At 34.7% G+C, this 16,929-nt stretch overlaps 1 protein-coding gene across 1 annotated transcript; it reads right to left on the bottom strand.

The window, feature by feature from the left end:
* Positions 1 to 4,143: 4,143 nt before the first annotated feature.
* Positions 4,144 to 7,525, bottom strand: LOC125212544 (small ribosomal subunit protein uS10c-like). The gene is made up of 3 exons (XM_048112747.2): positions 7,272 to 7,525; positions 7,141 to 7,191; positions 4,144 to 4,599 (listed from the first exon to the last, which is right to left on the bottom strand). Exons 1-3 carry the CDS (start codon positions 7,452 to 7,454, stop codon positions 4,288 to 4,290), a joined length of 546 nt encoding a protein of 181 aa, XP_047968704.1. The 5' UTR covers positions 7,455 to 7,525; the 3' UTR covers positions 4,144 to 4,287.
* Positions 7,526 to 16,929: the final 9,404 nt, after the last annotated feature.

Here is a 16,929-nt window from a genome sequence, read left to right as displayed (position 1 = left end):
AAAAGTATTAAATGTTCTGATTGACTTTATTTATTATACTGGAATAAATCTCAATTAGCTAAGTTTCTATACAATAAATACTTAATCAGAACATCTTTGAGAACAATATCAACTTTGACAAAGTCGAGATATGATTCTGTAAAGTAAGAATACTAGCCTCCTCGTATATTCATCACACTACTCAAAATAATGTGAATATTGCATTGTGAAAACCAACACATATTGACAAGTCAAAGTAGCATATAATCAACAACAATGTAATCTCAATGTTACTTATATAGATAAAGAAATAAATAATCACATAGAGTTTGTACTTGATTTAACCAACAATAAGTCCTTATCTCAACGTGATCCATTCAGTGCTATATCACGCTCGCGTCATCAATCTTGTAAGATATGAAGTGACTTCAATTGACTTCAATGAGAATATTGATAACTTACTTCTACAAAGTACTCATTGAAAAATCTTTTCTAATCATGGGTCCGTTTAGTATACAATGTAGAAAGACTTGGGTTGTTTACTATTTCCCACAATTTAGTTAACAATAAGAAAAATAAGAAATTTATAATACAAGCAACTATAAGTATGTTTTTCCAGTATTCACTCATTCTCCATGTTAGGAAAAAAAAAATTCACCCTTAGTCGGTGGAGTCCAGTTGTGCCAAGTGAACTGCTCGCTGTGAGGAGACCTCTGCAATGGGTATCTCCCTTTCTCGTCTCAGCAAGACAAGTCCGAGCCATTTTGGTCCAGGCGTTATGGATGCTTTAGAGTAAAATAGAGAATTAGGTAAGATGATTATATGTTTTATTTTTTGTCATAATAGAAAATAACTCAAGTAAATTGAAACATAATAATGAAAAAGAATACGACTAAACCTATTGAAATAGAGAGAATATTATAGTTCAAGAAAATTTACCCAAGATCTTAGTTCCATTACATATTCTTAACTACTAATAAAATGAAATAAATGTTATGTACCGTTTTTTATGCACTCATTAAGTATATAATATATCTATTTCTTTAAATCTTGTGTCACATCTAGGTGTACATATGCTTTTTGATGAAAGGAATAGAAAATATTTAATAATTAATTTTTAAAAAATCTGAAGCACCCATCCCATGCTCTTGGACCTTGTGGCTGTGGTTTGTGGAACCTACAGTCCACTACATAGAAATTGTATGCGGCGCACCTTCACCGTTGGGCGTTGGCTCTCAAAACCTTTACAAAGTTCTCTCCCCACTTGCTCAGATTCTCTGTCGGGGCCCACTTTCCATGTCTTTTCTTAACCTCAAAAATCAAAATCACCTCTTCCTTCGTCATAAAATGCTTAATGTCTTTTGCTGTGATTATTCCCACTATTTAATTTGATGAGACTCTAATCTAGCACTGAGAAAAAGGTTTAATTTCACCACATCCCACCATTTAATTCGTCGCATTAAATGTATCTCATCCACTTTTCTCATTCTGGATTGGAGAAAGGTTGACACGAAATTTTTTTATTTTATACATTATGGTGACGTTCGGTTGTCATCACTAATAATCATGAGACTATCCATTTAGGATTATTTTAGTTGGAGGGGGAGGCTATGATTAATTATCATGAAACTATCCATCTAGGATTAAGTTAAGGGGGTCAATCTTATGAACCAAACATGATACATGTTTAATCATGACATTTAGTCTTGCCAACTCTAAACACCGTCTTAATGGAGTACCAAATAAGTATAATTTGTAATCCACAAATTAAAAGATTGCGTTAAAATTGAATACCATTAATCCAAAACAATAAAGCTATGCAACCAAATTTTGTACAACCAAAAATTGATTTATTTGAGAAAAAATGTAATTTATTTATACAATTAATTAAAAAGTTAGACATATTTATAGTATAGGGATCACGCATAATATTATGGTATCTATGTATAATTTTTTAAATTTTTTTGAATCATAAAATATAATTAATGCATATTTTAATTCAAATTTGAAAAATAATAGAGAAATAATTCAAATATAAAAATAAGAAATTGAAAATGAGACCAAAAACTAATAAAGTGTTTTAATTTGTTAACTATTTATATTTATTATTTTAATATTTAATTAACACATCGAAGTTCCTAATATAATCTTGTTTTGGTTGTACAAAATTTGGTTGTTTATCATTACTCAATCCAAAATTTACTTTTCCGATTTGTGATCCATGTAATCCAAAATTTACTTTTCCGATTTGTGATCCAAATCTACCGTGACCGATGGGAATGTGACATTTGCGGATGGCCTTTTGAGTAAACATCACTGTCACTTTCACCCACTAGAGGTAGAATAGAAGAAGAGGTGACCATTGAAATTGTTGAGAAGCCAATACGAATTTGTCACCATTCACTCCCAATGGAGTTCCCTTATTTCTCCCTTATTTCTCCCTAACTCCTGCCACATCAGCGCCACATCAGCATCACATTTTATCCCCAGTTTTTAGCCAACCCCTACAATGGTTTCTCCCTTATTTCTCCCTTATTTCTCCCTAACTCAACATTTCATTTTTACATCATCACTAATTTAATTGTTTTATTTTTATATATAATAAAGCTAGCTTATTTAATTTATAAAGATGAATCAGAACTCATTTAATAAAGATGGAGAGAAAAAAGATTGAAAATTTGTGTGAATGAAGTTTGTGGGTGATGAATGGAGGAAGAGGATGAAATATTTATAGGGGTGGGATAAAATAGCCGTTCGGCCAAAAAAAAAAAAAAAAATTTTAAAAATCGCCGATTATCGCCGAGCGTCGCCCACAGTGGCCGGCGATCGCTCGGCGATAATCCGGCGATAAATCGCCACTCGGCGAAGCAACGGTAACATTATCGCCGAATTATCGCCGACTTCGCCACAATGGCCGGCGATAATTCGGCGATAATCGGCGATTTATCGCCGAGAATTCGCCACCTCCATTGGGAGTGCTCTTACATTGTTTAATTTAATGATGTTGAAGCATAATTCCTCGAAATCACTTTCATTTTGCGTTATTTTACAGCCATAATATTTATGTGTGGGTCCCTAAGTCCTGAGGTGGTAACTAAACTTGGATCATTAATTGATACCCCCTAATATAATCTATTAAGAGTGAACTACATAAACGTTACTTGATCTTTCATTTTCGCACATAAATAGTATCTAATCTTTATTTTATATCGTTTTTAGTTCCTCATGACAAAAATAACTCTGGGTACTAAATATGTGATTTTTTTGTTATGAAGGATTTTTTCGGAAATTTAAATTAAATAGAACCAAATATGTGATTTTTTTTTCTTCCTTTCTTATTTCTTTTTTTCTTCTTTAGTTTATTCTTCTTTCTTTTTAGTATTTTATCTTCCTTTCTTCTTTCTTTTTTTTTTTCCTTAGTTTATGTTTCCTCTTTTTTCTTGTCTCTTCTTTTTCTTTTTCCTTTTTAGTGTTTTATACATACATTTAATTGCATTCATAATATAAATCAACTCTTTATCATTATGAATACAATTCACAATTTTAAATTTTGATTAAGACTATATTGATTAGTTATTAATTTAATATAAAATAATTATTATTATTTATTAATTACTACTAGTTTTTACTATTATAACAATAATATTATTATAATAATTAAATTTAATTATAACTATAATTATAATTAAATATATTTAAATGATATTAAAAAATAAATTAATTATAAATTTATAATATCAAAATAATAATATTAATATTGATTAATAATAATAATATAAAGAGTGAAAAGAATGAGAGAATGTATTGTAATATCACTTTTGGTACTAGTTTTGTCAATGCCCAAAATACCCTTATGACACAAATGTAAAAAAGAATTTGTTTAGAGGGTGTTTTGGGGTGAAAATTGCATCAGGTACCAAAAATGTGATTAATAGGTACCAAAAACGATATAAAATAAAAATCAGGAACTATTTATGTGCGAAAGTGAAAGATCAGGTACCGTTTATGTAGTTCACTCATCTATTAATCCGGTGGTTACAAGACTACAAGCAACTTATTCAATCCAGATTCTACTTTCTTAACATGAAAGAGTTTCAAATGGCAAAATGAGTATGTCACAACCAAAGGCAGAATCTAAATTATTGGTTGAACATTATATACTACTAATAATAAAGAGATGCCATAGATTTCAACTATCACACAACAAAATGCAGCGTTTTGTCTGCCAGAATTCAGCTTCAGACTTACAAAGGCAATAAATATCATGTCTACAAAGAAATCACATTTCATTTCACATCACCACCATATCTAGAGCTTAACCTCCACGTCAACGCCCGCAGGCAAGTCGAGCTGCATCAACGAGTCAATTGTTTGTGCAGTTGGGTAAAGGATGTCAATGAGTCGTTGATGAGTTCTAATTTCAAAATGAAACCTCGCGTCTTTGTGCACATGAGGAGATTTCAGAACACAGTACACTCTTCTCTTCGTGGGTAGAGGCACTGGACCCATGGTCTTTGCATTGGTTGTCCTTGCAGCTTCCATTATCTGCTTGCAGGAGTCTTCGATCAGGGGCACCCAGTATGATCTCAGTTTGATTCTAATCTTCTGCTTAGGGGCAACCTGACACAAAAATACCCTCTTAGTACTTGACCAGTTGGGGGCCACCAAACCTCAACCTGAACAGGTAAAGTTCCCCAGTTGAGTATCGCATGTTGGTTGGGGAAATACGAGAATGCAATAAAGGACATAAGCTATGCAGTATTTGATACAGTTTATCATCAGGCAAAGAAGGCTGTGAATAAGAGAAAAGGGAGGACAGCAGATCAGTTATTGGAAGCATCATATTTTATTTTTAAGAAATTTTCAGTTATTTAGTTTGAATAAGACTCCATATGAGCCATATTTTTATTGCAAGGATGTTATTAGTTAGGGAAAGAAAAATAAGATTGTAATACGGTATAATTATTTAGGCAGGTCAATAACATGGAATTAGTAGGTGTTTCTTCAATTTTTGTGATATTAAAAGTCACTTTCATGCTTGCTGTTTCCTTCACAAAAGAATCTTGGTGATCCATTGACTTAATCACTATCAGTTTACAAGGGATGGTTTCAATGTATTACATGTTTTTAGGGGTCTCTGAAATCATAGTTATACATCTAAAACTGACCACTGAATGTTCTCACACTAAAAGAGGAATATTGTCAGTGCATCAATCCCCCGAATCTTCAGACCCAAGAACAGATCCCTAATGTGAAAAAGGGATCATCATAAATGAATTCGAAGGATTAGAATCCAAACCTTCACGTGAGATATAGACTATATTGTGCCAGAGTAATCATTACTACTTTGGCTTATATCTCCTTTATGGAGAATGATTTTATTGAAAAACTAGAAATCTATAGTTATGCATAACTGCAGAGGTGTTAATACACAGGGTACATTGGTTAGATTCTAAGAAGATGTGCCTCTATCAAGAAGTTAAATTATATTGACTGATAACATAGACAGGACCACTTTTTGTGTTTAATTTTCCAATATTTCGAATGGAAATGGAAGAGTTAGCATTTAAACTTATTCTTATTTGTCAGAAGCAACTCATACGATATAAGGATAATCTTATAAATTAATCCCTATATCTAACAAGATAAGAGCACATCAAATTTCTGCTAAACGTGAGGAGAAATATAGTATACCATGTCTACAATATCCAATGTGGTCTAAATATTTCAAGATGGAGAGCCACTGATAAGAGTACTTGAACCAGAAGGTTGAGTTTTGACTTATCACCATAATTTCATGAAGGAGCAGATATTTATGTTTATAACCTGAAGAATTTGCAAGTTAATACAATATGTGCCTAATGATGGCTTATTTTTAGTATCAATACAATTTAAATTGTTTATATTATAGTAGTAGTTTACTTTCAACAGAAACATATGTAAAAATCAGCACCATCTAGCTTATAGGTAGCAAGCAGAAGAAGTCTTGTCAAAAGTATCCAAAATCAAGTGTACGCGTAAGGATGGAAACCTACTCAAGTATGAAATAACTACCCTGATTCTTTCGTCCAAACAATTAAGTCAGCTTCATGTCTTAAGAGAATATATACTGGAGTTGCAGGAGAAAGGAAATGGTATCAAGGCTTAGCAACTTGTATGTGGCTTTTCCAGCCTTTTGAAGTATCTAACCGAGTGATTAAATAGCCTCAGTCCCATAAAATGCTTGAAGAAAGATTCAGCTATTCACCAAAACCCTGTATCTGACCATGTGCATGCACATATGAATCCAACTCCTCCACTTATCACATAAACAACGAACGACCCAATACATTGTAGAAATTTATCCTTCAGAAAGTGTCTTATACTTAATTCAGAGTAGGTATCTTCTCAATCATAATTTTCATCCATGCACCGATAAATATCCAGTTTTTAAATCTCCTTCCAACACTTCATCTCCTTGTCTCTCTTATATTTATTACTCTAACCGTGTTTACCATTGATTCACTATTACCATGACTAGAGTCTTAATAAAAATTACTATAATGTCAAAATTAAACCTGAAATACATAAACTGATTCAAAGAAAGAATACAACTCAAAGTAAAAGTGTCAAACTTCAGAAATACTACAATAACCTGCTTCTTCCACTATTTTCACAACTTCTCCTGCCCCGGGTTCATTTTTAATCAGTGTTGAAAGACTTGAACCACGTGAAAATCCAGAAACAACTTACTTTCAGTCCTACCGTTCTTTTAAATGGCAAAATTTCACAACCAGCAGATAAAAAAACTTATCCCCATCCACTAAGCCAAATAGAAGCAGCTTAAGAAGATTTCTTCATTTCACAAACTAGTCCTTAAATTAAAGAAACCATATGAAAAGTCTGAAAATTAACTAGAGAGAAAAGCAGCATGCGATATCTGAAACATCTAATCAAACGAGACATATCAGCATTAACCACGGATAACACCGATCAATCTCGAGATTTCACATTCATATCAAGGAAACAAAACTGTTACATCTACAGAAGGCAAAAAAAAAAAAAAAAAAAAATCAACAGCAACCAATTGACGAAATGACAAATATAAAATGCTACTTTTCATCTCTAAATCGAATAATAAGAGACTGTATTAGTAAAGCTACAAAGAGGACATGAGAATACCTTATCCGAATCTGCACCCACGCTCAATGCTGAAGCCGAAGGAGCCTCATCCTAACACCCACGAAAAACAAAGCATTTCACAAAAAACGAAAACAAATTGACAATAAATTTCAAAGTCTGTAGAAGACAACCTCGGCAGCGGCACTGGATTCCAAGACTTCAGGAGCAGCCATAACTCGCGAAGAAGTGATTCGAGAAGGCTTCAACGCCATAAACTTCGAGGGGTTCGAACAGTAGAACGAAACTTGCGGTCTGGAGGAAATAATTGAAGAATTGCAGACAGGAATAGCTAAAGTCGAAGAAATTGAAGCCATTTTCGAATTCTGAAGAGCTCTATCCCTCTGGATATCTGCAGAAATTTCTTTATCCAAAACTTGGGATTTCTTATTCAATTTTATTTACTCTCTATTTTTTATAATTATTTTTATGCATTGGGCTGATTAATTTTGGGCTTACACACTACTATGGGCTATACCAAATCTGGTAAAATGTGAATTAGATAGGCCTTATTGTTCGACGATTTGGGCTGTTTAATTTTGGACTTATACACTACTATGGGCTTAAAACATGTACTACTACTACTAATAACATTGAAATACACTAGAGATTTTCCATAAGACTAGTATATCCCCTGCCTCAGAAAATTCGTAGTAAATCATATAATTCGTGCGAGATATGAATAAAGGAAATTATTTAACACACTTTGTGCCCAAAAGTTTTGTACCAACTTAATTGGGACAAAGAGAGTACAATATTTAAGAATACAATATTTAAGAATACTTATTTTCTTATAAATTTATAAGAAAAACATACTCTCTCTAGTTAAGACTAAGAAGATTATTTTAAGATTTCATACCAAAAAATTATGTACCAACTTAGTTTGTACAAACAGAGTACAATAATTAAGAGAATCTAAAGTGTTAGTGCATTCCCCAGCGCGTGGCGCAGCTGACGACATTCGTAGTTAATTACGTATTCATTTAATTACAATTGTAATTAGTTACTGAGTTGTCAACGGAGAATGCATATGTATAAAATATTGAATACAATTTTAAATATTTATGTATATCCCTATAATTATGCTTGGTTTTCGATCAAAAAAAAATCTAAATTATCCCTATTAAAAATATGAGATGCACTTCATTATTGCGTATAATCTTAATATATTATTTAACAACCCAAGTGCAAATGAAAGTAAATCTTATGAGTAATAATTGTGAAAATTTAGAGGTAATATTGTATTTCCTTATCCATTCTCCCTCGGCCACTAAATCAATACAATTTTAACTCTTCATTAATTATTTTCTTAAATACACTACAAAGAATTCAAATCCTTTTAACCTACCAATCTATAAAGGCAATAATCAACTTATACTAAAATCAAACAAAATACTTTAGCAATAACACATCTTTCAAGTTATATTACCCTATTAATAATTCCTCATAGAATTAAAACCATGATTCACAACTTTGCACATTAACGAAAGAAATAAATAAACACTACTCGCTCCGTCCCGGCTAAGATGACACATTCCTTAGCCGGCACGGGATTTTATGAGTTGTTGGTTAATGTGTTTAATTGGAGAGAGAAAAGATGGGTGCGAGTATTAAAATAGAGAGAGAAAGAAAGATAAATATTTTAATAGGGGTGAGAAAAAGTGGTTGGGTGTATTAATTGGAGAGAGAAAATTTCCAAAAAAGGAAATGTGTCATCTTAGTTGGGACAAACTAAAAAGGAAAACATGTCATCTTAAGTGGGACGAAGGGAGTACAATATAACGATCTAAGAATAAAAATCAAAAGCAGAAACCTAGCTTCAATAGATATGCAAATCATAATATACAAACACCAATAACATAATATCAGTTTAACAAATACATTTATCATCAACAGAAAACAAAAAAAATGCAGATATATATTAAACATTAAATATCGACAAATAAATCCTATTATCTAAAACAAATTATAATAACCATATTGCATGTACTCATATTTTATTGCATAGATTAAAGCACAACATATTAACAATTATAGGAATCTCAGCAAAGGTAAAATAATACGATATCATTGTATAATGCAATTATAAATTATAGGTAACAAATTAGTAAATAAAATCCAAACAAACTTCGAACTAATTTAAAAAGTAATCTAGCATGCATTATCCTTTTTGACTATTATAAAAACTAATTTAAAAAGTAATACGGCATGCATTATGTGTATATACGTGTAGTTTATAAAATTCTACGTTTATCAATCACTTTTCTTTGTTTTCACTCAGAAACAATTATACATACAGATGTGAAACACAAGTTGAAGCATAATGTTATTGCACATATACTACACGTCTATTAGTCACTTTTAGGATTATTTTCCTTATATATCTATATAATAAAATGGAGTACTATATTATTTCCTCTTATTAAATTTACAAGAATGATGGCATTAATTTATAGTATTTTATTATGTACTTGAAAAGTTGAAATAAATAAAGATACCATCTCATCGTATCTTTTAATGTTAGTAATATTAATTAGTGATAAATTTAGTTGTAATTTAATATATACTTCCAAAACCTATAGAATATTAATATACTCCATGTATACTTCCAAAAACTATAGATTATTAATATGCTCCAAAATTATTATTACTAATTTTCATCTTTTTTAGCACCAATTGTGTATTTTCAATTTCATATTTCAATTACTGTAAGTTATGTTGTTTATTTTAAACAATTTTAGTCTATCATTTATCGTGCTTTTTATCAATTTTTAGTGTGCAATAATAAATTTATCATGTAATTTTTTATTATAAAATTTAACAAAAATAAATATATAATGGTGTGGTTGGATAGTCACTAATAAATTACAAAAAAATTATAGTTGAGTTTGTTGAATATTGAGCATATCTTAAAATATTATAATTTATTATTTTAGGTTCTCTTATGCATATATGATGCAAAAAGTAAATTTCCCATTGATTGATTTAAACTCAATCAAAGATAATAAAAAAGTCCAAAAGTTACATAAATTATATAGCTTCTCTAAGAAATTTTGCACACAAAATCTTAATAAAGTGCAAATGTATACTATGAGTCAATCTTTGTATGGTTTTTTAAAATATGAGATAAAAATACACTATTGATTAATGACATAAGAAAATATTTTCTTCCAAATTGATAACAAAATTTTATATAATCCATATATCAATATGTTGTACGATTCTTTCTTTGCACAAATGAAAGGAAAAGTTGAATTAGCAATTTATGATATTGGAATAGGAATAGCCGTTATAGCCTCTACAGTGTGAATTGGGAATATGAGAATGTATTGAGAATAGAGAAATTTTTTGGAATATGCATCATATGGATAAAGCACCATTATACTTTGTATAATGCACATACAAAACATGAATGAGTGTTATTGATGTGATTATCAATCAATAAATCAATGTACCAAATGGCATAATCTCATAGGTTGATAAATATTTTTTTTAAAAAAATTATATATCTTTTATCTATTATATTAAGTAATTATATAAATTATACCAAAATTTTCAAATTTTCATCCTCTATAAATATAGACCGCATTTGCTATATTTATTTTATCAGAGAAAAATATCATCTTTTCTTCTCATATAATCCCTCTTCTTTGGTTGTAGTCTTCTTTGTTTTTACTATGAATGGTGGTGAGAGTAATATATTATATGATTCTCAAAATTACTACTATTACTAATTTCCATCTTATATTTTGAGCACCAATTGTGTATTTTTCAATTTTATATTTCAATTACTGTAATTTATATTGTTTATTTGTTTATTTTATACAACTTTAGTCTATCATTTGTTGTGTTTTTTTTATCAATTTTTAGTATGCAATAATAAATATTTCATCTAATAATATTATTATAAAAATAAGTATATAATTGTGTGGTTGGATAATCACAGATAAATCAATCATAAAAAAAAAAGTATAGTTGAGTTGGTTGAATATTGAGCATATCTTAAAATATAATAATTTATTATTTGGGTTCTTTTATACATATATGATGCAAAAATTAAATTGTCCATTGTACAAAACAAAAGCTTAAAATTATAATTATCACTTTAAATGTAATTCTAAAATATTATACTATTATGGACATTTCTTTACGTGGAAAGATTAAAAATATAAATAATCACTTTAAATGTATATTGTTAAAATATACTTATCAATTATATCAACTAAATATCCATATTTTATTGAAAAATGATAAACCAAGGGCCGATGTAATCTGTACATCTATATCTATATTCATACATATATAAATGTGAAGTTGTAAGAATTTTTATTTTCCCGCTCAGATTCATGAATTTTTTTGAGTATATTGTATACATCTTTTAGAATGTATTATATAAATTTATGTAAGATGCATGACTTGATAGATTGTCATTGAATAAAACACCATTATACATTGCATAATACACATACAAAACTTGAATGAGTTTTATTGTGGTGATTAATAAGATACTACTCCATAAACCAATGGTCAATAAATAAATCAAATGACACAATCTCATTGGTTTATAAATTTTTTTAAAAAAAAGTTATATATCTTTTATCTACTATATTAAGTAATTATAAAAATTATACCAAAATTTACAATTTTTCATCCTCTATAAGTAGAGACCGCATTTGCTATATTTTTTTATCATAAAAAATATCATCTTTTTCTCTCATATAATCCTTCTTCTTTGGTTGTAGTCTTCTTTGTTGTTCACTTGAATGGTGATGAGAGTAACATATTCTCCGATTCTCAAAATTACTATTACTAATTTTCATCTTATGTTTTGAGCACCAATTATGTATTTCATATTTCAATTACTGTAATTTATGTTGTTTATTTGCTTATTTTATACAACTTTAGTCTATCATATATTGTGTTTTTTTATCAATTTTTATTATGCAATGTATAATATTTCATGTTATAATATTATTATAAAAAAATTAATAAAAATAAATATATAATGGTGTGGTCGGATAGTCATTGATAAATCAACAAAAAAGGTATAGTTGAGTTGGATGAATATTAAGCATATCTTAAAATATCATAATTTATTATTTTTAATTCTTTTATACATATATGATGCAAAAGGTAAATTGTACAAAACAAAAAGCTTGATTTATTGACTGATTCACAATCAGTCAAAGATAATAGTAAAAAGGCTCAAAAGTCACATCCCACATGATCATAACACTCAAGTTGTTTGCTACAATCTTAAGTTCGCCCAGAGTGATCTCTAAGTTCGAGCAAGTACGAGAAATCTCTATACATCCTCCTACTGGGGAAACTACTTCCATTCTATGTTCTGACTCCTTAGTAGCGAGTTTCAAAGTAGTCACGCAATTTGCAGAGATAAACGAATGCGAAGCACCGGTATCAAACAGAAGCATAACAGGGGTATTGAAGATCTTACCCATGCCTGTCAAGTTTCCCTGGTTCACCTCTGGCTGCTTCTGCCTCATTGCATAAGCTCGAGCCTGTGATGGGAGTTTTGGCCTCTGCTGCTGATTCTTTGGCACCTGCTGTGGATTTGCTCCAGGTTGAACATTCATTGCGCGCAGTTGAGGGCGCTGAGCTGACGGGTGAGATTTTGCTCCCGTCCCTGAAGTCTTGTTTGGGCAGTATTTGGCAAAGTGCCCAGTCTTCCCGCAGTTGAAGCAACCATCAGTCCCTGACTTGCAAATGCCGCTGTGCAGTCTGTTGCATTTGGGGCATAAGTTGGACTTTGGGGTATTCCCCTTGAATGATCCAGGGGTAGTTTGGTATCCGCCACCTTGTGGCTTGCTCGGTCCATATCCTCCCCGCTTAGGCTCAGATTGGGCCTGCGGTCCTTCCCATTTCCTCTTGTCCCTGAATGCTTGGGACTGAGCTGGGGGTGGAGCATGATTCACAGCTGACCCGGTTTTCTCTCCCGGCATAGCTGCCTCAATGTCCAATGCTCGTCCTAGAGCTTCAGTGTAGGACAGTCCTTCATGACTGGCCAGAGTCATCCTTATCTCGTACCTTAGACCGGTACAGAATTTCTCGGCCATCTTTTGGTCGGTGTCCACCTGATCTGGTGCGTACCGAGCCATCTCACAGAACATACAATCATAATCAGTCACTGACATCCGTCCTTGTTTCAGATGGTAGAATTCTACCTCCTTCTTCTTCCGGTAGCTCTTAGGGATGTACTTGCCATAGACCTCAGCTTTAAATTCCTCCCAAGTCATCTCCCTGAGCTGCTCTGGAGTCATGGTCTTCTTCCTTGCTTCCCACCAGAAGTCAGCAGGTCCAATCAGTTGAAAGGTCACGCAAGATAGACGCTCTCGGCCTGTGCAGTGCAGAAAGTTGAATATGCGCTCCAGTGCGCGTATCCAAGTTTCAGCAACAGTTGGGTCTCCTAACCCGTTGAACACTGGAGGATTCTGTCTCAGAAACATCTCTTCGACCCTACGGTCCTGTGGCTGGGGTGGTGGTGGGGGTGGTGAAGGCGGTGGAACAGGTGATGGGGGTGGTGTTACTTCATACCAATCTCCTTGTACTTCCTCCTCCAAGATAGGGAGTTCTCTTCGGCCTCGACCTCGGCCTCTCCCACGTCCTCGGCCTCGTGGCCCATCAGCTCTCCTTGGAGGCATCCTAATTGTTGGCGCAGTTACTCGTTAAGTACTATCAAAATTTTGAGGGCAAAACATAACAGCTGAATCATAGAGGCGAACACAACTTTTCCAAGATAACTGATTTTCCATAAAAACCATCAGATCAGTACATCGTCAAAGGGATAAAAGAGTCTGCCTCGAAAGGACTTTTTACAAAAGATGAATCCTAAAACGTACACCCAAGTACGTATTGTGAAGTCCCGATACTGCGGAACATCACTAAAGTACTTAGCCACTGCCCTTCTAACATCCCGGGTCTTATGTGCTAACAAAACGTGATCTACTGAAGGTCCTAAAAAGAAAAGAACAACTACATCAGAACGCCATCATACTAGGACGTTTCTAATGGTACAACCTCTCTACTGCTTCTCAGTACCAAACCCACTTCCCGGAAGCAGTGTAGTAGCCACAGTCCCAGGCCTCCTCGCTGTCGCTGTCCTGTGGGCGCTCTTCTTTTGGCCCCTGCTCCTCATCGCTATCAACAAGTATAGGATTGTTCTCATCCTCTCCGCAAGCCCAGTCCCACATGAGATGCGGGTCCTCCTTGTTCTCCTCGGTGGGGGCTGGGGGTGCGGCCTCAACTCTAGTCTCCCTAAGGTCCGGCCATATGGCGTCCACTGGCACCATACGCCTCCCCATGTCTGGGTAATCGGCCTCAGCTGCCGAGTGAGAGCGTGAGTAGTTGCTCGGGACCGCGATGGCCTGCAGACTAGAGCTCCCGACTGGAGCGACCTCGGGTAGGTCCTCCTCCTCATCCTCCCCAGAATCGGGGACAGGGGCTTTCCCCTTCCGGGCAGCCTCCTGTGCCCTATGCTCTATCTCTGGGAGGGATACAGGATCCTGTGAAGATGGTGGCTGTGCTGGTGATGCTCTGCTCAAAGTCGGAGTCCTGCTCCTTGCCGGTGGGCGGGATGGCCCTGCTTCGGACCCCCACTGACTGGGACGTCCTGGCGCCATTGGTGCCGGAGGATCCTGGACCTCGGACACTGGCAAATCGGTCATCGGTGGCGGAAGAGACCCGTGGCACACAAAACGAGTGAATACTGCTGACAGGAATCTGGGGAAATCTCCCACTAGGTCGTATGCAGGATAAGCAGGGACGACGTACTCTCTGGCCTCCATAGTGGCCCACTCTCTCCATCCATTGGGGAGCAAGCTCAGTAGACGGGCTATGCCGTCGTATCCAGTGACGCTGCCATGGAAGGCCGCATCCCACCATAGGCGCTGAAAATGCGCCAGAAACTCCCCCAGTGAGTCACCATGACACCTCCGGTACGTCTGGTAAGCTCGCACATACTCTGCGGGGCTAGCACCCCTCCTGACCCGCTTCCGTGCGGTAAAACGTCGACGAGCCATCTACACCAGGTATATCTCGAGTCAAAAGGAGGTACTCACAGGGAGAACGTAGCGTAAAAGCGATGCATGAGAGTCTAAGGCAAAGGAATCCTCAACTAGAGCCACTATACTGTGTGATCTAACGTCAACAAACTAAGTTCACACCTCAAATCTAACGTTTCTATAGGGTCTCGCGAAACGTGCTGGAATCGATACTCTCTTTCGAATCAAATCGAGTGGCATAGCCACCGTGAGGATCTATCCTGTGCTATTCCCTTATAGCATCGTTCCTCATTTTTCCTTCTCAACATTTGCCCCTCTTGTGCTCTCGTGCACTGGGCATCGGCTCTTCTCGCGCAAAAGTCGTGTCACCGCGGATCACGCTTTCGTGCCCAACTCTTTCTAGCATCGTCTCAAAATTGTTGCTTAGGAAAGCAATTTTAGGATTTATAGTTCATCCTTTGTAGTCTCATTTTGAGCTACATTCTTCAAGGAACTCTTTTTCACACTATGTTCTTTCATTCTCGACTGGGATTATCTCTTGTGTCACACTTGCCTCGGTTATCTCAAAATTCCACTTCTTTACTTCCAACTTGGTTGAACGTCATGGAGATGATCGAGTCGATTTCTTGGAATGATCTAGTGAGCAAGTCTAGATCTTGACTGAAGAAAGTTTGGATCTCAGAGCAAGAAAGAAACTGAGTGCTCTGATACCACTCTGTCACGACCGCACTTTGCTAAGGATAGCGAAAGCGGGTAAATCGCGACTAATGGGGGATTAAAGAAACGGGGAAAGAAAAAGGGGGAAAAACTTGTGAATATACTCGAAGGCCAAATCGAACACTTCATAGAATAGAAGCTAAATGTACCATTTCATGGTCTTAGAACTAGAATGAATATTACATCCATAAATCAGAGTTCGAAGGTGAGATTCTAAGATGTCTCACTTCACAAAAGAGCAGCGGAATAAGTCCATACTAGACGACTTCGTGTATGAAGACACGAATCGTGAAGAGATCCACTTAATTATTTAGTAGCATCGACTCCGATCATTTCTCCCTCCTCTTGACGTTCAACCTGCACATTTATAAATACATGCAGGGCTGAGTACAGGAGTACTCAGTGGACACATGCCGAAAACAAAACATACAATATATAGTTGTCATCCATCCACAGTATCGCACGGGGGTTTTTCTTAAAAGGCCCGAGCATACTAAATTCTCTGTGATCTTAAAAGTCCGACTGCAGTCTAAGTTCTTTTGGATCCTCGCCTTATCTGATAATCGTGTACCGTGAAGGTGGCCACCTTCAGCGGACACATAGCCGGCCAACAGCTGATGGCTCAAGGCTCTCGTGCACATTATTCCGAACAGGATTTGCGGTCCTATTGGGAACCGAATTCTTTAAACTCGGGCTGGCATCGCCAAAACCCACGGGCTACAACCCCAACAGATAGGCCTCAAAACAAACATTTTATGGCATGACAACAACTTTAAAATAATCACTGCTTCATTTTTGAGAAAAGATGATTTTTGATAACTTCAAAAGTATTTGCTTTATATCCACACTATAGTGCTGGATATTAAAAGAAAGCCCACCTGGTATGCTTATGTCTCAACTCAATTACTCGCTTTGGCTTCACTCGCCCTTGAGCAATTTATCCCTTGAAAAATAAATAGCGTAGCACGCTAATTAATACTTGAATTATTTCTCTTTAGAAAGAATGCATGCATCCTATTGGATAGCACCTACATCTCAGTCTCGGCCTATAGGATTT

This window comes from Salvia hispanica, chromosome 3, assembly GCF_029641045.1.
Source record: "Salvia hispanica isolate PSC_SH4W2 chromosome 3, Shi_PSC_v1, whole genome shotgun sequence".
NCBI lineage: Eukaryota > Viridiplantae > Streptophyta > Magnoliopsida > Lamiales > Lamiaceae > Salvia > Salvia hispanica.
Note: the sequence above shows the minus strand (reverse complement) of the source record. Positions and strands in the feature narration are given on the sequence as shown.